The following is a 22,947-nucleotide window of genomic DNA, read 5'->3' as shown; positions in this document are numbered from 1 at the left end:
GCCCCCTCTGCCTGCACAGCTCCACCAGGTCGCTCTTCAGGCGTTTAGCGTACATCTCCCTGCTGGCCACTCGCAGGCCGGGCAGCTTCCCACGGTTTCCAGGAAAAGCCCCTCGTGTGCCCGTCCTTCTTGAGGTCACCGACTCTTTGCCAGGGTCGAGCTGCAGACTCCTCCGCCCCTGGGACCGCTCGCTGCAATCCCCTGGGGGACCCTGTTACTGCAAAAGTCTTTCTCTCTGGTCACACATTCCCAGGGGTTAACCGCCCCCCGAAACCGTCTCTCTCTGAATCTTCAGCACGCCTGGTCCCCGTCAATTCCCCTTCGTTTTACTGCTCCCCAGTCACTTACTGCAGGAAGCGCCGTTCACGGGGTGCAGTAGATCCCACCGCTGCCACCAGTTGTCACGGAGTGTGGGGGAGTCCAGGCCCTGCACCCCTCTTCCTGGGATCCACTGAGACTCTCAGCCAGCCAGTAAAACAGAAGGTTTATTGGACAACAGGAACAGTCCCAAACTGAGCTTGTGGGTACAACCAGGACCCCTCAATCACGTCCTTCTGGGGGAGCAGGGAGCTTAGACCCCAGCCCTGGGGTTCCCTGTGTTCCTCCACCGAGCCCCAAACTGAAACTAAACCCACCCAGCAGGTTCCCTGCTGCAGCCTCTGTTCACATTCCTGGGCGGAGGTGTCACCTCCCCCTCCCCCTCCTGGCTCAGGGGACAGGCTCTCAGGTCTCCCATCCCCAGGGCACATTCCCAGGTCAACACTCCCCCCTCCCTGCTGAGTCACATTGTCACATCTGGGTGGATCGCCACTGCGCCCCTCGGCAGCAACCCGCCCCTGAACTGCCACTGTGGGGGCTCACTGCTCCCGCCCCCCCGCCCCATAAGACGGCCCCTCCCCCTCCATTCCCCCCACTTACCAGCTGTACCTCCAGCAGGAAGTTTTCCACGGAGGGAGGCCCATGGCACTTGGGCGGGCGCCGATGAGCCGGGGTGGGCCCCAGCCTTTCCTGGGAAGCTGCGTGTCCTCTCCCCACACCGGCCTCCCTGCCCCAGGCTCTTCTGCCTGCTGCCTCAGGGACTGGTGCTCCGATCCAGAATCGACTCCCAGTCTCCAGGTGTGACCCTGGGCAAGCTGCTCAGTTCCCCACCTGGACACGAGGGGGTTATCCCCCCACTTTGTCTGTTCAGACTGGAGCTCACTGGGGCAGGACCTGACTGCAGCACCCGGGCCCGTGGAGCTCAGCTTTCAGCCAGGCCCTAGAAGCAGGAGCAGCGTCCTTGTTACCACCCGTCACCCCCACCCAGGTCTGCGCCCTCCCTCCTGCACCTCACTAGCCCCGTGGAACCCCCGTCCGGGAGCTGAAGCGGCCTCGCCTGTGTCCAGCTGGGCGCAGGGCTGGCTTGCAGCCCCATGGTGATGGGACGACCTCCCCAGAGTCCACTCCCTGCCGTGGATGCAGGGCTATTTTAGGGCATGGCTCACATGCAATTAGCCCGTTAGCCACAGGAACACTGGGACTCCCTCCCAGCTCCAGGCAGAGCTGGAGGAGAGCAGCTCCCAGCAAGGGGCTGGCCTGAGGCACCTGCAGGCTGGGAATTCGGGGAGCAGACCCCACTGACAGCAGGAGGAAGCCTGTCCTGATCAGCAGGATCTGCCCCCCCCCCCCCCCAATTGATTCCATTTACAGTGCGGGCAAGGGCTGCTGCACGTGGTCAGTTCCCATCCCCCCTCTGCCCCCCAGTGAAGGGGTATGGCTGTGCTGGAGAGAGCTCACCCAAGGGCAAAGCGTGGCCCCCGACAGACACTCATGGGGGGGTTAATAGAGGAGCTTAATGGAGACATCCTCTGAGCCACTCAGCCCATGCAAGCTGCATGGGGCTGGGAGTCCGGACGCCTGGGTTCCGTAGCCAGGTCTGCCACTGACCCCAGGGGAGCGTCCTTTCGCCTCCCCGCTCCCCCGGTCCACCCCATCCGCCTCGGGGAGGCAAAGGCTTCCCCATCTCTGGAAGCGAGTGATCCAAGGTGAAAGTACAACAACCACACGCGGGTGCAAAACAGCCTTATTGTATTGATCAGAATCCGTGCCAAGCATTTTAACAGCGACATCCGTGTCCGCACAAAACCTCACACCTCCCCCCACCACAGCTGGCCACACCCGTGTCCAGCCGCAGCCCTGCCCCCCCCTGCTGTCTACTGCGGCTTGGGGGGTGGGGGCTCCGTCCAGTGGGGAGCCCTCACTTGCTGAGCCACCCTCTTCCGTGGCTATTTCCTGAGATAAGAACCAGCTTTGCTGGGAAGTTCCCCTCTGCTCTGTGGAACCAATTTCTCTCCCCTCCCCCTGCAAGAGGGACTGAGCATGAGGATGGAGACGTAAAGCCGTTTCCTGAAGGGCTGCAAGTCAGAAGAACACGGAGTCACCCTCGGCCATGCAACCCCATCCTGCTCCCAGGCCAGGGCTGTCCGTTCGCGTTGACTCCTCGTCCCAGAGAGCAGACACGCCCCGGTAAGATGCTAGCTCGCCTCTGGGCCAGCCATCCCCAGGGTCTGATCCCGCAGGGTGCTCAGCAGCCCAAGCGTTCTCGCCCGGCCACGCGACAGCCCCCGCACCGCGGTCTCAGAGTGACGAGCAGTTCTGCCGGCATCAGGAGATTACAAAGGGACCTTCCATCACAGGCCTAATGCGTCACCAGGCTGAGCGGTGTGGTGGAGAGACACGGACAGCCCCACGGTTCAGTCACCTTTGGGCCCAGAGCCAGTGCCAGAAGTGGGGCTGACAAGAGCACCAGACTTCGCAGGAAGTCACGCAGAGCCCTGACGCTGCAGAGACAGGAGGAGGATGTGGCTGGAACAGAGCGGAGTTGCTGGCTGCCTTCCAGGGGAAAGCAGCGGGGGGGACCCCACACCTTTCCAGGCCAGGACGCTCCCCGCTGCGTCAGGGGAAGGGGCTGCCTGCTCCGAGATCCCTCTGGCTACGGCTCCGTTCGGAGCACTTGTCACGGCTGCTGCGAGCCTCTGGGGTAGCACCAGGATCCCTCTCTTCCCGGGACAGTCCTGGCCCCCTGGAGAGACAGGCCAGCCTCTCCCACGCCTCATGCTGAAGGCGCTGCCTGGGGAAGGAACAGTTGCTCTCTCCTCCCGCAGCCTCCCTGCCGATGGTACCGGCCTCAGGGCAGAGCTTGTTTTGACGCAGCCTCAAACAGGCTCTGACCCATCAGCGCATCCACTCCCCGCAGCTACTGGAGGGGTTTGGTCACATGAGGCCTGGAAGCAAAGGGCCCATTCCCCCAGGACACCTGAAAAATCACCCCTAATCGCGGAGAGGGGCCCAGCTCCCTCCTCCAGCAGTTCCCATGAGCAGGCTGCTGCTGGGGCTAGATCCAGCTCCTGCTGTCCCCCCGTCCCCTTATGTGTTTCTCCTTCAGGGGTGGGGGGAGGAAGAGCGAAAATCCCCTCTGCCCTTCACAGCAGAGCCTCCCCCCCAGCACTGAAACCCAGGCCCTGGCCCCACGCTCTGCCAGGCCGCGGGCACCAACCGGGATAATAAATAAATAAATAAACCAACCAACCAAACTTCTTAAAACTTGGCCACTTGGTGGCCCCCCGTGGCCTCTGTGCCCCTGCCCCGGCAGCCAGCGCCCCCTACAGGTGGCTCTCCTCCTCCTCCAGAGAGCGGTTCAGTCCTGGGATGAACTTGAGGAGCCGCTTCCGGAAGCTGGTGTGTTTGCTCTTGCGGGGCGTGACCACGCAGTTCTTTTGGTCCCCTGGCCTCTCCCAGAAGCAGCCCACGGCCCCGTTGCTGCTGCACTTGACGCTGGCGCTGCGGGTCAGGGCGGGCCGGCGCTGGGAGAGGGCTGGGGGGGCGTTGCCCCCGTCCCGCCCAGGGTGCCCGTCCAGGGAATCGGCCGAGTCGAAGAAGCAGGTCTGGTAGACAGAGTCCTCACTCTCCTCGGCGGTGGTGCTGACGCAGCTGGACGTGCTGCCCGCGTCCGACAGCATCTTCCCGAAGGAGACGGAGCTGCTGGCAAGCCCAGCGCCGTGCAGGCCGGAGCGGACGGATTCCAGCGTGTCGTAGATACTGGGGTCTTTCACCACGATCCCTGGGGGGGCGAGGGGCGTTAGAACAGGCCAGGCGCTGGGACGCACAGCGCAGCGGCCAGCCCAGGAGCCAGGCGAGAGATTCGGGGACTCAGCCACCAGACTAGTCCCCTCCCCGACTGGCCCCAGCAGTTGCCAGATGGTTCCGTTTAGCCAGCACTCTGGGTGTGAGAAAGGGGAGGTTCCCACCCCGCCCCAGCAGCTTCCCACTCCCACAGCAAAACACGCACCCGCAGCCCAGTGCCCCCACTCACCACGCACCAGCCTCTGCTCCTGGACCATCAGCGAGCGGTACTCCCCCCACTTCTCATACAGGCTTTGCTGCAAGACAGACAGGCCAGTTAGAGCCGCCCGGCGGGGACCTGGCTGCGGACGGGCGGGTCGCTCACTCCAGCTCACGGCCTCACCTTTAGGTACTGCAGCCGAGCCTCCAGCTCCGCTCTCCGGATGGACGTCCCGTACAGCGTCTCCAGCCTGCAAGAGGCAAGCTTCTGGTAGCGATCAACCGAATCGCAGCCCCCCTGCCGAAAGGGGGTCCCCCTGCCAACCTCCCCCGCCCCACGACAAAGGGGGTATTCTCTGAAGACACCCCCCCAAACCCCTGCAGCAAAGGGTCATTGGATGTTTTTTCAGCTCTTTGGAGTTCAGGCCAGCACAGGAAACCGCCTCGCCAGGTGGGGTCCTTGGGCTGTCCTGGGACCAGCTCATCCACCTCCTGCCCCCTGGCAGCAGGGGCCTGGGGCTGAGCTGGGCCTGACAAAGTCCCGCAGCAGAGGGGAAGGAGCCTTCATTTCGGCTCGTTACCAGGCAAAGGGGTTGGAGCTGGAGCAGGCTCCCTCGCAGCCAGGGGCACTCCAAGGGTGGCCCGTCCCCCTGGCTACGAGCCCCCCCAGCCAGTGGGGGATGAGCAGGAGCTGCTCTAAGCAAGCTGCTTGGCTCCGGGAGCCAGGCCGCACCAGGGCAGCCCCCAGTCCCTCTGAGGCAGGGGTTATTGTCTGAGGAAGCCAGTTCCCGTGAGCACTGGCTGCTTCCGCCTGCCCGGCCCCACCTCCGGGACAAGCCAGCCAGGCTCCAGAGCACTGGGGCAGTAGATCCCCACCTCCCACATGGAGCTCGGGAAATGCAGCCCCAGCTCTCCCGCGCCCCGGAGCGGCTGCAGGCATCTCACCTGAGCACGTTCCCAGAGGCCTTGATGATTTCCACAATCTCGCGGTGTCGGACGCCCTCCACGTTCAGCCCGTTCACCACGGTGACGGTGTCTCCTGCGAAGCAGAGAGCACTTAGAGCCGCCCGTGCCTGTGGGCACGAACCTCAGCTCGGTGCCCCCGCAGGGGACTGGCTGACGCAGCTGCACCCTTCCCAGCCCTTCTCCCACACTAACCCTGAGCTCTGCACAAAGGGGCAGGGCAGCCTGAGCCACACGGCACAGAAGGGACTTTCCCCAAGTTAAACTCAGGGCACAACTGGACAAGAACCCACAGTCCTGGCTCCCGGCCACCACAGCTCTAATCACGAGCCCCCAACCCCTTCCCCGGGCCAGGGACAGAACCCAGGAGTCCTGGCTTCCAGCTGGAATCTCGCTGGCCAGGAGCTTCACAAGAACCAGCCCATGGCAGAGCTCAGGGCTACCCCACCCCAACCTGTCTGCTCCTGGAGGGCCCCATGCCCCAGTGAAGTTTGCAGAGTCACTTCCTGCGCTGGGCTGCACCGGGCAGTGGCATGTGTGGTGACATGATAAGGCGGGGGAGACTGCCTGTGTGCCTGGCACCCGCCAGGGGCTGCGTGCAAACAGGAGCGATTGCGAAGGGCAGCGGTTGTGACTTCCCCCTCACACCTGCCCCTGGAAGCCAGGACGCCGGGGTCCCTCAGCCCGCTGGATGCCTTGGTCCTACCCCTGGCTCTGACAGGCCCCCCGTGCAATCATGGGCTGGCCTCCCCAACCTCCAGACCTCGTCCCGCCCCGGTGTGTGAGATGGGGACCGAGCCCCGGGGAGCTGCCGCGATGCACTTACCGGGTATGAGCCCTGCTAACTGGGCTGGGCTCCCCTCATGGACCCGGCAGACAAAGGTGAACATTTCCACGCTGTTCTGGTCTTGGTGGTGGAGTCCATAGGTCTGGAATGAGCAGCCGCTGCCAGTTTGTTAGTGGGAAGGGCTGAGCGAGCACTGGCCGGCCGGCTAGATACACGGGAAGTCTCCAGCCCCGAGGTTAGCACCATTCATCTCCCAGCGCTGCGTTCCCTCCCCAGGTCTCCGCTACAGCTGAGGATCCAGGGGCTGCCTACGCTGCCTCCCCCAGCTCCGCATCCCTGCGCCAGCCTCCCGCACGTCAGGAGCCGCCCCCCCAACGATCCGTATTTAACCACCCTTTGCATAGTGCTTAGCAACGCCCAGCGACGGGGGCCCCCCCATGGGCCCCCAAACCCAGCCCGCTCCAGATGGCTGCTTTGCGTGAGCTGCCGGCCCCCTCCCGCCATCTGAACCGTGACTGAGTCGGGGGCGGTTTCTGTAACTTCGGCATCATGGCTGCTAAAAATAAACTCTGGCTCAGAGACCGTTTAAAAATACTGTCAATGCAGAGCAAGGTCTGGTCTGAAATCGCTGAAACCAGGGCAGCTCCTCCACCCCGCGAGCCTGCTACTGCTCTAGGGAGCAGCGCTGCCGGCAACAGCCGACCACGGCCACAGGGCAACCCCACCCCCGTGCCCGAGAGCCCTGAACGGCTGCGCACTGCTCCGCTGGGGCTGGGACGCCTACACCGGGCCGTGCGGCGCACTGGCTGGCCCCCGGCACCACCAGCCGGGAGGAGTGGCGGCTAGGAGAGGCAGCCTTTGGTCCCCAGGGGGCCTGCCCGGCCAGCGCTGCCCGGTAGAACCATGATCCGAATCCCACTTCAGGTCGGTTTTCTTAGAGCGAGTGCCAGCTGATTTCTCTGCCCTCGGGGAGGGCACTCACCTGGATCTCAAACCCAAACGTCTCCTCTGCCTCCTTCTCCAGCGTGATCACCTTCCTGGGGAGAGAACGGGCCATCAGCAGTGGCCTGAGACTCCCAGTTCCGCCCCGCCCAGGGCAGCATCTCACCCATGTCACTGCTACTGTTCACTGCACTGATATCCCCCCATCCCCCAGCAGCGTCTTGCTGGCATGGAGCACAGCTACCAAACTCAACCCCCCTTGTCACAGAGCAGGTTCAAATCCCAGTGACGCTTCCTCTCTCCCAGGGGCCTTGAGCCAGGGCCTGAGGCGCAGAAGGGTTAAGTGACTTGCCCAAGGTTACACAGCAGGTCAGTAGCAGAGCCAGGACAAGGACCCCGGAGTCCTAGCTCTTGGTCCCCCTGCTCCAGGTACTGGACTGCAATCCCTCCAAGAGCTGGGGCTAGAACCCAGGAGCCCCAGCTCCCAGGTTTAAAGCAGGAATGATCTATTTGAGGCCAGAGCCATGTTTAATTGTGCAGCTTCCCCAGCAAGGGGCAGGAGGGGGGAAGAGACAGCAACACAGATGTGATTACTTCAGCGTTGGCCCGACCCAGAGCTGAACCCCACCCCCCCACCACGAAAGGGGAATCCACCCTGACTCTCCCTGCCGGGCTCTGTGTCCCAAGCCTCAGGCCCCACCCCGCAGGCCACCCCGTTTCACAGCTGCCCGTGGGCTGGTCCCGCCCCTCCCCGAAGCGTGTTATTTAACAAGCTGCGTAAGCGTCTCCTGCCCGCAGCTCAGTGATTACGCCCCAAATGGGTTTATTCCCGTGCTCCAGAACAATGCAGGCAGGCAGGCGGCAGGAAAGCGCGTCGTGCCCCTTGGCCAAGCAGCTGCTTCAGCATTTTCACTGAATTAAGCCTTTGCAGAACACCTCCCCGCCGAGATTCAGTGTGAGTCATGGGCCTTCTCCGGGGCGTCAGGGGGCGCAGAGATAAAGGAACTATCGGCAAACCTGGAGGAGCACCGAGGATCATCGCCGCTGTCAGGAAGCCGAGTCTGACACTACCTGGTGCTGTGAACTTGGAAGTGTCCCTTAACCTCTCTGCACCTCATGTCCCGTCCCCCCACTGAAAATGGGGACAGTGGTGCAGCCCTGTCAGAAAGCCTTGGAGGACATGACATGGGATGGCTCACAAGCCCTGCCCCTCCACACGCTGTCTGGGCTCCCAGTGCAGACACGTAACCCAGCTGCAAGCCCCGCTTTAAAGCCATCCTAGTCTCCGCGGGAAGGAGCCTGGATTGATGGCAGGTTTCCGCTGGTCCCATTTCCGGCACCCAAAACATCGGGGCTGTGATCAGTTTTACTTTCCCCGGGAGGCGGCTTGTCTGGGGCCCTCGGGATCTCTGCTCTAGCGTAGCTACAGGGCAACCCCCCGGTTTTGACACTACACTAGTGTAACACGTTTGAGGGTAAAGCACCACTCGCACGAGGGTAACAGACCCCCCCGTGTCTGGGCTCCCAGTGCAGACATGTAACCCAGCTGCCAGCCCCGCTTTAAAGCCAGCGGCTCTGTGGCACCAGCAGAGATTCCCAGGTTCCTAGTGCAGACAAGCCCTTCAGTTCAGAATGAACCCCAGGCGCCCCTTCCCAAAGGCGATGCAGCTTTTCCCACGTGTAGCTGGCAGGAAAAGAGCTGCACTTCCAGCCAGCCCATTGACTCTAGCCAACGGCCATGCCAGCCCCACCGAGGGGACAGCCCGAGCCCCTGGGAAGCAGCAAGTCTGGCGGGGGGGGTCTCATGGGGCGAGTTAGGACACCACCGCGTACAGCCGGTTTGCAGCCTGGGACAAATCCGGTCCCAAGCACCGCCTCACGCTCCAGCCGGACTCCACGCTGAGGGGCCGAGGGCCGGGATTTTTCCAAAGCCCTCTCAAAAGAGTCCATGTGCGAGAGACAGTGACTCAGCTGCCAGCTGGATCCTGCTGGCACTTGGATAACTAAAGCCGGCTTTGAATTTCTCTTACGTGCGCCACAGAGGCTGGAGAGGAGAGACCTCCCTGGGTCAGAGCCCAGCCCCTGCAATGGCAGGAGCCAGAGTCCTAGGAGGGGAAAAGCCCCCATCACACCCCCGGTTTGCACCGGCCAGGCAGGACAGCAGCAGCCGGCACCACCACAAAATCTGCGGGGCCCTTTCCCAGCTCTGGTGTCAGCCTTGCAGAGGGAAAGGATCCCCACACCATCAGGCTGCTGGCGTTCCAGAGGCCACTGACAGTCTCGTGTGCGATGGGTCATGCCTGCCCCATAGCGGGTACTTAACAAGCTCCAGCCACTCATCTGGCTCATAATGGGTCTTATTTAACTTGGGAGAATTTCACCCTCTGGTAAAGAAAATGCATCATTTGCCCCTGCCCCCACGCAATCACCTGCCATTGCGAACTGCTCAAAATAGCCTTTATTTATAGACTCCTCTTTGTGGTTCAAAGACATGCTTCTGCGACTCGGTCATTGCTGTCACGGCCTTGCTAAAGGCCCAGTCCTGAGCAGAGCTTGCAGCTTCCAACCTGGTGGGACTGAGTGGTGAATGGTCACCCTGAAACCCCGGGAAGGCTGAGATAAAAGCCAGCGAGTGAGCAAATCCAGCACTCCGAGAGGAGCTGCAGCCTCTGGGGCTTTTCAGCAGGTTTGTGCCCGGAGCCCAAAGGGTTAATGGGTTTTCCTGGCACGCAGCCTTGGTTTTACGATGCAGGATGAATTTCTGGGCATGCTGGGGACCCACCCTGTGGAAGGTGTTCAGATCCTCCGACAGTCAGGTCCTTGGCCCTGCAAGGCCCCCACCCTGTGTGCTCTGATCCCTTGCTGACTGCAGACCTTTCCAACACCTTGGTGTGCAGAACTATCCCACTGCGTAGAGAAGATAGGAAGTATGGCAAGAGACCACCCTGGCTTAACCAGGAGCTCTTCAGTGATCTAAAGCTCAAAAGAGTCCTACAAAAAGTGGAAACTCGGTCAAATTACAAAGGATGAATATAAACAAACATTAGAAAGGAACAAAATTAGAAAGGCCAGGGCACAAAATGAGATCAATCTAGCTAGGGACATAAAGGGTAACAAGAAAACATTCTACAAATACATTGACGCAAGAGGAAGACCAAGGGCAGAGTAGGCCCATTACTCAATGAGGGGGGAAAGACAACAATAGAAAATGTGGAAATGGCAGAGGTGCTTAATGACTTCTTTGTTTCGGTTTTCACCAAGAAGGTTGGTGGCGATTGGACGTCTAACATAGTGAATGCCAGTGAGAATGAGGTAGGATCAGAGTCTAAAATAGGGAAAGAACAAGTCAAAAATTACTTAGACAAGTTAGATGTCTTCAAATCACCAGGGCCTGATGAAATGCATCCTAGAATACTTAAGGAGCAGACTGAGGAGATATCTGAGCCATTAGCAATGATCTCTGAGAAGTCATGGAAGATGGGAGACGTTCCAGAAGACTGGAAAAGGGCAAATATAGTGCCCATCTATAAAAAGACAACCCAGGGAATTACAGACCCGTCTGCTTAACTTCTGTACCCGGAAAGAGAATGGAGCCATAATTAAGCAATCAATTTGCAAAACACCTAGAAGATAATGAGGTGATAAGTAACAGTCAGCATGGATTTGTCACAAACAAATCGTGTCAAACCAACCGCTAGTTTTCTTTGACAGGGTAACAAGCCTTGTGGATGGGGGGAAGCAGGAGATGTGCTATATCTTGACTTTAGTAAGGCTTTTGATATGGTCTCGCATGACCTTCTCATAAACAAACTAGCGAAATACAACCTAGATGGAGCTGCTATAAGGTGGGTGCAAAACTGGTTGGAAAATCATTCCCAGACAGTAGTTATCAGTAGCTCACAGTCAAGCTGGAAGAGCATAACAAGTGGCGTCCCACTGGGATCAGTTCTGGGTCCGGTTCTGTTCAATATCTTCATCACTGACTGAGATAATGGCATACAGAGTACACTTATAAAGTTTGCGGACGATATGAAGCTGGGAGCGGTTGCAAGTGCTTTGGAGGATAGGATTAAAATTCAAAATGTTCTGGACAAACTGGAGAAATGGTCTGAACTAAATAGGATGAAACTGAATAAGGACAAGTGCAAAGTGCTCCACTTAGGAAGGAACAGTCAGGTGCACACATACAAAATGGGAAATGACGGCCTAGGAAGAAGAACTGCAGAAAGGGAGCTGGGGGTCATAGTGGATCACAAGCTGAATATGAGTCAACAGTGTAACGCTGTTGCAAAAAAAGCAAACATCATTCTGGGATGTATTAGCAGGAGTATTGTGAGCAAGACACGAGAAGTAATTCTTCTGCTCTACTCTACGCTGATTAGGCCTCAACTGGAGTATTGTGTCCAGCTCTGGGCACCACATTTCAGGAAGGATGTGGACAAATTGGAGAGAGTCCAGAGAAGAGCAACAAAAATGATTAAAGGTCTAGAAAACATGACCTATGAGGGAAGATTGAAAAAATTGGGTTTGTTTAGTCTGGAAAAGAGAAGACAGAGGGGACATGAGAACAGTTTTCAAGTACATAGAAGGTTGTTACAAAGAGGAGGGAGAAAAATTGTTGTTCTTAACCTCTGAGGATAGGACAAGAAGAATGGGCTTAAATTGCAGCAAGGGCGGTTCAGGTTGGACATTAGGAAAAGCTTCCTAACTGTCAGGGTGGTTAAGAACTGGAATAAATTACCTAGGGCGGTTGTGGAATCTCCATCTTTTGGGATTTTTAAGAGCAGGTTGAACAAACACTTGTCAGGGATGGTCTAGATAATACGTAGTCCTGCCATGAGTACAGGGAACTGGACGAGATGACCTCTCAAGGTCCCTTCCAGTCCTATGATTCTATGAACTCCCACAAGGCCAAGCTACATGTTGGTCCCCAGCCCCAATGGCCTCTTAGCACATCCACCTGCCCCCAGCCAGGGGAGCTAGTTACAAATGGAACGCTTCTGAGGCACTAATTGACTTTGCAGCCCAATGCTGGTTCACTTCTGGCATCCCCACTCGGCTTGGCCTGTTCCCCGGGGTTCCTAGCCCAAGCCCAGTGCAGCTGCGTTTGGGGTGCAGAGGGAACGTTTTAAACTTCCCTGAAGCTTTAGAAATTCAGGAAACTTCTCTGATATTAGGCTGGGTTTTTTTTATTTTGCTGTTGGGTTTGGTTTTTTTGTTTTTTTTTTAATAAATACCACACAATTAGCCTCCCTCCCTTGCTGGCAGGCCACCATGGGGTTGTTCCCCTTACCCCCTGCCCTGGTCCAGCCCCACAGACCACAAGCTGGTTTGCATGCCTGATCTGGGACGACTGAGGAGTGGGCACCTCCTGCCATCACAGCCACAACCGGGGGAAGTGCCCTTGACTGTTAACGGCCGACACCCAAGAGCTGATCAGAAACCAGAGGCTGCTTTTTATGAGCCTGTCGAGATGCTAAGGAGTAGCCAGAGGCTGCTCTGGCTGGGAGAGGAGGAAGGAGCGTGACACCGCTCCTCTGCCAACGGGACGAGCTCCCCGAAGCGGGCGCTCCAGGCTGCTGTGCTCAGAGGTCAGAAGAGACTTTTGCTGGCCCCGGTTATTGTTTGGGCTAAGGAAGCAGTGTGGCTTACCGGTGCTGCTCCGGGGACTGGCTCAGCGGTTTCCATCGGAACCCAGAGCCCTAGGAGAGAGTGAGAAAACAGAGCAACGTTAGACAGGCCGATCCCTTCCCCCCTGCGCTCGGCGTGCAATCACAGACACTTCTGCCACGGGACCCCAGAGCGTTGCTGCAGAACTGCCAGGCGACAGAGCACGTGGCCCTTCCCTAGCACCTGGCAGGTGAGCCCCTGAGCCCCCTAACCCCGCTTCCCTGCCCCCGGGGAAGGCAGCTAGGCAGAGAGGGAGTGACCTGGCCCAGCGATCACGGCTAACAGTGTGGCAGGGATATAAAGCCCAGCAAGCCGGGGGATGAGCTCAGACTTGTTGGCCCCTGCTGGAGCCAGGACACGGGACTGGAGGGACCCTCAGGTCTGACCCAGCCCGGCCAGTCACAAAGCGAGTCGATGGCTGGGCCAGGCCCCAGGGATCCCAACTGCCAGATGGAGAGCCAATGCCACCCCGGGCCCTAGCTGCAGGTCACGTGTGAACGTGGAGGGAGGGAGGGGCGGCAGGTTCTGCCTTCCCACAGGGCTGCCACCCAGCATACAGTCAGGTTCCACACTGTGACACGTCTCCGTGTACCCAGGGGACCTGGGCAGAGCTCACCTCTACCCAGGCCACCAAAACGGCTCTCCCGCGCCCCGCCTTTTCCCAAGCCACAGATTCGCCAGGCCACAATCGGTGCACCAGCGACCAGCGCAACCAAGTGTAAAATCTGCCTCCCCCGCAGCTCCGGCGGGCCCTTAGAAAGGGCTCGAGGGGCACTGGGAAGAGGGGCCGGGCTCTGCCCCTTTGGAGCCATTCAGGGTCAGGCAGCCACCCCCTGCCAAGCTGCTACGTCCCAGACGGGCACCAGCAGACACTGCCCAGCTCAAGCAGGTGATTTAAGACCCCTCCCAATGTGGAGCCCCCGGCCCTCCAGCATCTGCCTCCCGCTCTGTGGCCAGGGGAGCCCTTGGCGGCTGCCCCAATGGGGAGCGCCAGGCTGCAACAGCAGGACAAGACACAGCTATTTACTCCTGAAATCAGCCACCCAGCGCCACAAGAGATCCCTGCAGCACCAAGTCTCTGAGCCCGGGTCAGCTGACGCCGGCCCGCGGGGCTCTGGCTGCGGCACCGGAGGGGGCAGTGCAGACCCAGGGGCTGGAGCCCAGGCCCTCTGCCCCAGGCCCTCTCAGGGTTTCAAAGCCAGGGCCTGACCCTGATCAGTTCCACTGCAATGTTCAGTCCTGCAGCTTGAGTCAGCTGACCCAGCCGGGGGTCTCTTCCAGCAGGGTACAGGGACCCCGAACACTGCAGGCATTGCCCAAGCCTGCGACCTGCCAGCGTCTCACAGCATCCAGCCCAGGCACTGCGCGCACTGCGAGACCCGCCAACAGCCCCAGGAGGCGTCAAGCCAGCCGCGTCCTGGCTCCATTCCCGCCCCAGCCTGATGCTAGGGAGCAGATCTCACAGCAGGGGGCGCTGCCCTTTGCGTGAGAGGAGACACCAAAGTCCCGCGGCGCTTTCAGATCCCATTGTCCCTCTTCGTGAGAGGGACACCAACCTCAGGAAATTTTAGCTGGGCAATTACCCGCCCCCCACACCAGCTTTCCTAGTCCTGCCTGCAGGGAAATGGTGCACTGGGCTCCTGAATGTGCAGGGCGGATGGGTCATTTCAACAGTGGCTGCACGTCACCCCAGATGCAGCTGCATTTTGGCAGTGGAGCAAGTGACGCCTTGATAGAGTTTGTGAAGCACTTGGGAACGAAATGTGCTACAGAGGACAAACAGCAGGCCCTGCTCTGGCCGCAAGCAGATCCCACCAGGCCAGGGGACAGATCAAATCATGCTTTGATTTAAGCTGGAGCTTGCATCTGTTTAACACTTGTCCCCCGTTCTGACGTCAAACGGAATCGCTGGATCCTGTCACGTTCTGTACATGGCGTGCCATGGCAAGCGCTTTTTGGGGCTGGAAGACGAAAGCCCCGCGGACAGAAAGCCCTCTTTGTTTTACTCCAAAGTCAGATTTTTAATGCAAAATTCAACAATCCCCCTCATTGTTGGTCATTTAAAAAACGGGGAACCAACGCCTGACGGGAGGCAGTGGCAAGGCAGAAGAATTAGTATAAATGGACCCCCCAGAGGTGGGCGGCCCCAGAACCCACTTCATAGTCAGCCGTGAGAATTTCAGACATCTCGGCCGAGGCACAAACAGCGGCCGACTATAAAGACGGGGCTTTGTCACCAAGTGTCTTTTTTTGCTGCTCTTTGGTTCAACCCGATCCCTGCTCGCAGCGGCCACGAAGCAGACAGCAGGTTTTTATTAAACTGCCTTTGAAAAGCCCAGCCGCCCAGCACAAGTGGAATTTAGTTTGAAAATAAACACTGGGCTAGAACATTGCCCCAGGCTCCCCGGATCGCCAGCCAAAGCCTCCGTTTTCCCCCGCAGCTCGACTGCACCATCAGCCCAGCGTACCTCTCCCACTTAGCACCCTGCCCTCGCAAGTCGGGCTCATCTTCCTTCCTAAGGCTGGGTCAGAGAGAAGGGCTGCCCACGGGCGGGCCGGGCTGCCACCTGCCGAATGCCACCCTGGCCAATTCCGTAGTGCTAGCGGGCAGAACGCGTACACACAGCCAGCCCAGTCGGGGACGCCGCTAAGATGCGAGCCGGCCAGCCAGCTGAAGCCCAGGGAGCCCCTGCAGCCGCCAGATTAGCCAAGCTCCTGCACCATGGGAGGAAAGAGCACAGAGAATAAATAAATACTCCAGAGGCCTGGCCACAGCCCTTCCTGAGTGGAGCAGAGCAAGGCAGCTTCAGACGGCAGCCAGCTGGGAGCTGCTGCTCTATCTCCAAGGATAAAATTTACCCCCCCCCGCCCCGGTCCCCCATTTGGTCCCTGATAGAATCAAACAATTAAGCAGCGACCATGGACCTGGTGTTGCCCTGTGTAATTAAACAGGCTCTTGTGCCAACATGTGCTTCCAACACAAAGCCCGAGGCAGCACGGACAGACACCACGGCCTGGGGGTGGGGCACTGTTACTTCTGCTGGGCAGGCATGTGGGTAACGATCATAGAATCACAGACTATCCAGGTTGGAAGGGACCTCAGGAGGTCATCTCATCCAAGCCCCTGCACAAAAGCAGGACCAATCCCCAACTAAATCATCCCAGCCAGGGCTTTGTCAAGCCTGACCTGAAAAAGCTCGAAGGAAGGAGATTCCACCACCTCCCTAGGTAATGATGGGCCACTGCCAGGTCTACCCTCCCCAGCTGGGACATGCTGGAGTCAGAGTGGAAATTTAATCCCTTCCCCCTCTCCCCCCCAAAACAAGGGAGGGAGCTCTGTGCTCGGAGGAGCCGGGTGCTGATAAAGTTACATCAAAACTGACCATGCAAATGGCTCTGCGCCTCCTATGGAAATCCAGGTTTTGAAAGTGAAATGCGCCGGTCCTGCTTCCCGACAGCTCCACAAACAAACCACGCGGTTCATCCACTCGCCAGCAGAGCTGGTTTCCTGCCTGGGGCTGGAGGCACCAGCGCCTGGGTGAGGCCTGGCTTGCCACTATCCGGCTTTCTTCACGTTTCTGCACAGCTGAGTCTCAGCCTGGAAGACCCCAGACTGTGCACACAAGAGCGCTCGCAAGCCACTGGAGTGCAGCTGGCTCGGGGGTGTCAGGAGGGACAGCAGTGGGGGGCGGGTGGGGGGAGGGGAGATTTGGGTAAAGGATCAGGGGAAGGCAGGCTGTTATCATTAGCATCCAAGCAGAGAAGTGCAGGGTCTTCCCACTGTGACCTGCCCAGAACACACATCTCTGTCCTCCAGAGGTGCTGAGGAGCTAAGTGGATGCAAAGGCGTAGACCCAATGCACTGTGCAGCCAACCCCCTGGACGCATACCCTGTGCTCTGGGGATTAAGCCCCAGATGCACTGAAGCCCTGTTCTGGCTGACGCTTGCTAGGTCGTAGTTCCCTCTGGCACCAACACAAGGCCTGCTGTCCCCTTTGCGCTTTGGCAGCCTTTGGACCGTTCCTTCTGCCAGCTCCAGGACTCTGCATTGAGTCAGCCCTCCTGGGCTTGGAACCCAAGCTCTGCTCCAGGAAGTCCAACCATTTCAAACATGATGATCAGACCATGAAGCCATCCCCTCCAGCAGTGACCCCCCTCAGGAAGTTTGATGTGGAAACTATTCCACCCCACCCCTCCCCACCAGGAAGCTAAGAGTGCAACTCCACAGAAGCTACATCCATGACTTCCTAGTTTAACTTCTAGTTTCTTGGCAGAGCATCAGCCTCTAGATTCACTTCTCTTCTGAAGATCTTTGCATCACCAGCCTCTCGGCTCCCCCTCCCTCCACCCCATCTAGCCCCAAGCCACTTTCAGGAAGTTTCCTCGGAGACTGAAAGTCTCACTTGCTTTGAGAGATGGCTAGGAAAGTTTGTGCAATGCCTCTGAGTGACGTCTGTCTGTGCCCCGAGCGCCAGCCTATGGTTCAGCATGGAAGGGGCGTCCCCCACAGCTTGAGCTGCCAGGAGCCTGAGTTACACCCAAGAATGAGTGCGTAAAGCATGCAGAGTCCTAGAGAGAGAGTCAGAGTGTAGGGCCAAGAGCTCCCACGCTCTGGGGGGACCAGAGCATGGCCAGCTGAAGGCAAAAGGGCCAGTCTGCCCTGCCAAGTCAACACCTGCTGCCTTCAGAGCCCTCCCGGGTGCCTTCCCTCCTGGCCACAGGAGTCAAAACTCCAGTGACTCTCTCCTGCTGGCCTCCCAGCACATCCTGTCTGATCTGCCTCGCTCAGATTGCGAGTTCAGTGCCCTGGCCTAGCACTCAGAGCCGGTACTAGCAGCCTGCGCCCAGTAACACCCCGCTCCTCTTGCGCTCTTCACCCAGGGGAAGCCAGAGGAACGTGCAGAGCGGTATTATCCCACTTTCCGGCTGGGGAAGCTGATGTGAAGGGGACATGCCCTACTCAGGGTCACAGCCAGTCAGCGGCAGTGTTGGGCGCAGACCCGAGAGCCCTGACGCCCAGCTCTGCATCAACGGGCAGCCTGCGCCCCGGGGGGCTAGAATCCGAGAAGATGCTGTTTGAGCGACAGGTTGGTGCGTCTGTATCGTTCACTTCCAACTGGTTCAGCTTGTGAGACAGGAGTTCTCAGCTAGGGGTGCAAACTCAGCTTTCTACGTGGGCACCGAGGGGGAGGGCGGGACGGGACAGCATAACTTCGCGGATACATAAATCCCCCACAACCGCACAAGATTGCGGCATCCGTATTTAGGCGACAGTTTTTCTGTCTTGGCAGGAGACAAGAGAATCTGCTTTGCTCTTCGGCAGCTCTTGACGTCTGACTAGACAGAGAGCGCCTAAGAACCACCCCCCCACCTCAGCAAGTTACGCTGATGTGGCTTAGTCACAGAGATCAAAAAGGCAACTAGACATGGCTTCCACAGCTCTATTCCTGACCGCACACGTTAGCCACCCTCATTGAGAAAAGCTTATTGAAAAAGGGAACCTGAGAAGTCATTTGTTTCTTTCTCTCCCCCACCAATTGTTTCGTGATGTTCCTCACTTCCTGGACAATTGCGTCACCGTGTCCTGAAGCGGTCGTGACACCCGGACACGCAGAGCCAAGCCTGCTGTGCCATCACAGGCTCCCCCGAAAGATCTAAACACATGCTCCCAAAAGCTGATCGCTTAAGAACTTGTAGCCTCTGAGAGAGGCCTGGCCTCACCAAGAGCACTGCATTCAGAGCTCCTGGTGAACAGCCGCTGAGTGTTTCCAGGCTGCCACGGGGGTGGGAAAGCTGGACAGGAAGCGAGTCCTTATTTCTCCAGTAACGCCCTCACACCCGCCCCCCCCACCCCCCCACTGCTCCAACGCCCGCATCTCACTCCGTAAAAAGCACATAACTGACCGGTGAACTCCCCGCTAGAGGGTATTACTAAGCGAAGCAAGTGGTTTCAACAGCTGTCAGAAGAGGACTGAACACTGGACTGTAGCCAACGAGGGGTGTTCACACTGAAAGCACAGCCTGTGTTCTGATCCTAACCCCCATCCCATCCCTTGCTGTGCTGGGTCTAACTTGGTCGGCATGTTCTTTGGACCTGTCTTTGCCTGCAAAGCACTGTGCTATAGGAAGGGTATGAAAATCAGCATCCATTGTCCCAATACTTAAGTGAGCGCTATAAGTGTTCTCAAACCTCATGCTTCTAGCCATGGCTGCCAGCAGGGGTCAGGAAGGAATTTCTCCTCCCCTGCTTGTCACTTGGAACTCTGCACAGCTAGGGGACGTTGTGGGGTTTTATGGCTTCCCCTGAAGCACTGGCCACAGGAAATTGCTCCAAAACAGGTACTAGCTTCCAGTTCCTTTCCAGGTGGAATTTAAGGGGTTTCATGTGACCTGACTAAAACCCTACAGGTTGAGGGATATCAAAGGCAACTGTTGATGACAAGTTGATTATAAGGACAATTTATATTGTGAGAGACAGCGTCTGTTTTGGGGCGGATGGGAGAGCGTTACGGATGCTTGTCCCTATGCTCATAGGACTTCTAGCATGTGTACAAGCTCCCAGAGCCCTGAATAAGTGTTTTTGACACAAATACATGCTGACGAGACAGGAATGCTCACACTAGAGCAAACTGTGGGCTATGCTCCCGTAGTTCTGCCGACTCGGCCCTTTCTTTCCCACCGACAGCCAGTTCTCTCTGGGCAAAGTTTTGATAACTTGGTTCAAGACAGAAAACTTTTTAAACCAAGACATTTCAAACACTTCACTTTCCAGCACCCTAATATTTACTCTCCCATCATGCCCAGCAGATTAAGCCAGTTACCAACTTAAGCCCCAGTTTTGGAAGCAACTCTTTTACATGGAATGCCAGGATTTTTTTCCAGGGACCAGCCTAAGTCAGTTGACAGCCTTAGACAGAACGTCTCTCAGGCCACGAGGGGCGAAGTTTCTTAAAGTTATTTTCCTCCATGTTGTGTAAAAATTTTCAGTGTCCCTGGCCACATAATGAGCCTAAGGTGTTCTCTTTCCACTAGAACATGTCATGTCAGATTTAAGCCCCACACTTAAGCGTCATGTATAATCAGCTTTTACAGAGGTCAGTGGAAAATTCATGAGGTTTTTTTTTGTTTTTGTTTTTTTAAAAAGAGTTCCAGTGAGGAGTTAGGTTTAAACCCAAACAATTCCCTGCATTGTTTACAACCCAAGCATTGTGGCACTGGGCTAGGGCATGAAAAGTTGGTAGCGAAATGACCTAGAGAGGACTATAACAAAAGCAAAACCAACTAGCTTCTTCATTGCCTTTGTTACTGGTCCTTTGTTACTGTGAGAGGCAGGCAGGAAGGAAACCAGCAGAGAGCCAGAACTGTATCAGATCTTTGTAAAGCTTTACATCTTGAGTTTAACCCATCAGCGTCTCTATAAGCATTAAGTGGAACATGCCACTGATTTATATGCAAAAAAGTTACCCTCCCATATCCCCTCCTCTCCAAGTTACACAGAACTCCAGCCATGTAGAGTTTGATGATCAACAAGGGGGACAAGTTGTCTGCATTGACCATCTGCTCCCAGGAACTGCCCGCTCAGAGCAGTGGCCCTTCTAGCCCAATGTCCCATCTCCAGCAGGGCCTGGCAGCGGCTGTTTTCAGAAGATGCGAGAAAGCCTGTAGGGAGCAGGTACAGGAAAGCCTGCCCGGCGGAGGCTGCTCCTCCCTAATGCCCACCCCGCTGGGGTCAGTTCAGACCCTAAAGCAGGAGGATTTAAACGCACCCATCTCCGCAGCCCCAGCAGCACCACAGGCCCCGGGTTCCGGATGCTCTTGGAGGGCTGAGTCTCAGTTAGGGGAAGCAGGCCCTGGGGGTGCCATAGGGCCAGGGTGGCATCACACACAGGAGGGATATGCCCTAGAGCTGGCAGGTCCCTGGGGGATGAGGGGAACCTGTGGCCTTTCCCTGCATCCCACACACCATGGGTGGGGAGGTAACGCATTGGGACAACACAAGGTGCCGGCTGCACCCCAGGGAGACAAGTCAGGGAGGGTCAGGCAGAGCTTGGTCCAAAGCTCGTGGGCCCAGTGGGGTAGGAGGTTCAGGGGCAGCATCCATTTGTACCTAATGGGTCTGGTGGGGTGGGAGCTGGGAGGGTCTGGGCTCGATCCCAGTCCTGGAGGGAGCACTCAGGAGTGGGGGTGGGGTTTGGTCCCAGAGCAAGTGGGCTCCAGGGCAGGGAGGTACTGGGGGGCGTCAGCGTGTCAGTCCCTACCTAGCGGGGTCAGTGAGGTGGGAGGCTTGGGGGCAGAGAGGGTTCGGTCCAGGGGGGTTTCGGCTTGGCCCTGCTCCCAGTTTGGTCTGTACCTAGCGGGTCTGGTGGGATGGGAAGCTCAGAGGCAGGAGGGTCCAGACCCTGGGGGGCTCAGGCCCGGTCAGGGGGTGGGGAGTCTAAGGGGCAGGGAGGATCCAAACCCTGGGGAGCTCGGTCACGGTCCGGTCCATATCTAGTGGTCCCACAGGGAGGAATCTCAGGGGCAGGGAGGGTCCAGACCCTGGGGGCTCGGTCCCTGTCCCAGGGGCAGGGGGGGTGGGCGCTCGGTCCCGGTCCGGTCCGTACCCAGCGGCCCCGGTCGGGGAGGAATCTAGGGGGCAGGGACGGTCCGGACCCGGGGGGCTCGGTCCCTGTCCCGCGGGTGGGCGCTCGGTCCCGGTCCGGTCCGTACCCAGCGGTCCCGGTCGGGGAGGGATCTAGGGGGCAGGGACGGTCCGGACCCGGGGGGCTCGGTCCCTGTCCGGCCGGGGGGGGCGCTCGGTCCCGGTCCGGTCCGTACCCAGCGGCCCCGGTCGGGGAGGGATCTAGAGGGCAGGGAGGGTCCGGACCCGGGGGGCTCGGTCCCTGTCCCGCGGGGGGGCGCTCGGTCCCGGTCCGGTCCGCACCCAGCGGTCCCGGTCGGGGAGGGATCTAGGGGGCAGGGAGGGTCCGGACCCGGGGGGCTCGGTCCCTGTCCCAGGGGCAGGGGGGGTGGGCGCTCGGTCCCGGTCCGGTCCGTACCCAGCGGCCCCGGTCGGGGAGGGATCTAGGGGGCAGGGAGGGTCCGGACCCGGGGGGCTCGGTCCCTGTCCCGCGGGGGGGCGCTCGGTCCCGGTCCGGTCCGTACCCAGCGGCCCCGGTCGGGGAGGGATCTAGGGGGCAGGGAGGGTCCGGACCCGGGGGGCTCGGTCCCTGTCCGGCCGGGGGGGGGCGCGCTCGGTCCCGGTCCGGTCCGTACCCAGCGGCCCCGGTCGGGGAGGGATCTAGGGGGCAGGGAGGGTCCGGACCCGGGGGGCTCGGTCCCTGTCCCGCGGGGGGGCGCTCGGTCCCGGTCCGGTCCGCACCCAGCGGCCCCGGTCGGGGAGGGATCTAGAGGGCAGGGAGGGTCCGGACCCGGGGGGCTCGGTCCCTGTCCCGCGGGGGGGCGCTCGGTCCCGGTCCGGTCCGCACCCAGCGGTCCCGGTCGGGGAGGGATCTAGGGGGCAGGGAGGGTCCGGACCCGGGGGGCTCGGTCCCTGTCCCGCGGGGGGGCGCTCGGTCCCGGTCCGGTCCGCACCCAGCGGTCCCGGTCGGGGAGGGATCTAGGGGGCAGGGAGGGTCCGGACCCGGGGGGCTCGGTCCCTGTCCCGCGGGGGGGCGCTCGGTCCCGGTCCGGTCCCTACCTTACGGGCCCGGGGCAAGGTGCCCCCGGAGGCCGCCAGCGCCCGGTACATCTCGGCCGCCCGGCAGCCGCCCAGCGCCGGGAAGGGGCCGCCCCCCGCGGGGCCCGGGTCCAGGGCAGCTGCCCCCGCCGCGTCCTCCTCCTTGGGCTGGAGCCGCTGCAGGCGCCGCAGGGTCATGGCCGGGCGTGGGGCGCGGGCGGCCGGCGCACGAGGCTATATCGGCCCGGGGGGGGGCGGGGCGGGCGGAGGACACGCCCACGGGGAGGGGGACACGCCCCCTTCCACACAGGCCCCGCCCCGGCAGGGAGAGGCCACCCCCCTTTCCACAGGGAACCCCGCTGCGCCACGCCCCCTGGGCGGGGAGACCACGCCCCTTCGATCACACCCGCGATCCTGATACAGGGGAGGCCACGCCTCCTTCCACGGACGCCCCGCCTCTAAAGATGAGAGGCCACGCCCCCATCCAGCAAAACTCCACCCTGTGGCTCACAAACCACGCCCCTTCCGCGAGTAAAGCTAGCCCCTCGCTCTGAAACCACCCTAGGAGCCCACCTCCATCCAGGGAATCTCCTCCCCATGGCACATA

At 59.5% G+C, this 22,947-nt stretch overlaps 1 protein-coding gene across 2 annotated transcripts; it reads right to left on the bottom strand.

Moving 5' to 3' along the window:
• Positions 1 to 2,050: 2,050 nt before the first annotated feature.
• TAMALIN (trafficking regulator and scaffold protein tamalin) lies at positions 2,051 to 22,545 on the bottom strand. 2 transcript variants are annotated; one of them, XM_073319234.1, is made up of 8 exons: positions 22,362 to 22,545; positions 12,665 to 12,714; positions 7,053 to 7,107; positions 6,110 to 6,212; positions 5,266 to 5,359; positions 4,505 to 4,571; positions 4,352 to 4,418; positions 2,051 to 4,099 (listed from the first exon to the last, which is right to left on the bottom strand). In XM_073319234.1, exons 1-8 carry the CDS (start codon positions 22,536 to 22,538, stop codon positions 3,642 to 3,644), a joined length of 1,071 nt encoding a protein of 356 aa, XP_073175335.1. In that variant the 5' UTR covers positions 22,539 to 22,545; the 3' UTR covers positions 2,051 to 3,641. The 2 variants fall into 2 exon arrangements, with proteins under 2 accessions (XP_073175335.1, XP_073175336.1); XM_073319235.1 differs by lacking the exon at positions 22,362 to 22,545 and adding an exon at positions 15,151 to 18,533 and having other exon boundaries at positions 7,053 to 12,714.
• Positions 22,546 to 22,947: the final 402 nt, after the last annotated feature.

The sequence above is a fragment of the Lepidochelys kempii genome, chromosome 20, assembly GCF_965140265.1.
Source record: "Lepidochelys kempii isolate rLepKem1 chromosome 20, rLepKem1.hap2, whole genome shotgun sequence".
In the NCBI taxonomy this organism is placed as follows: Eukaryota; Metazoa; Chordata; order Testudines; family Cheloniidae; genus Lepidochelys; species Lepidochelys kempii.
This window is presented reverse-complemented; position numbering and strand designations above follow the sequence as displayed.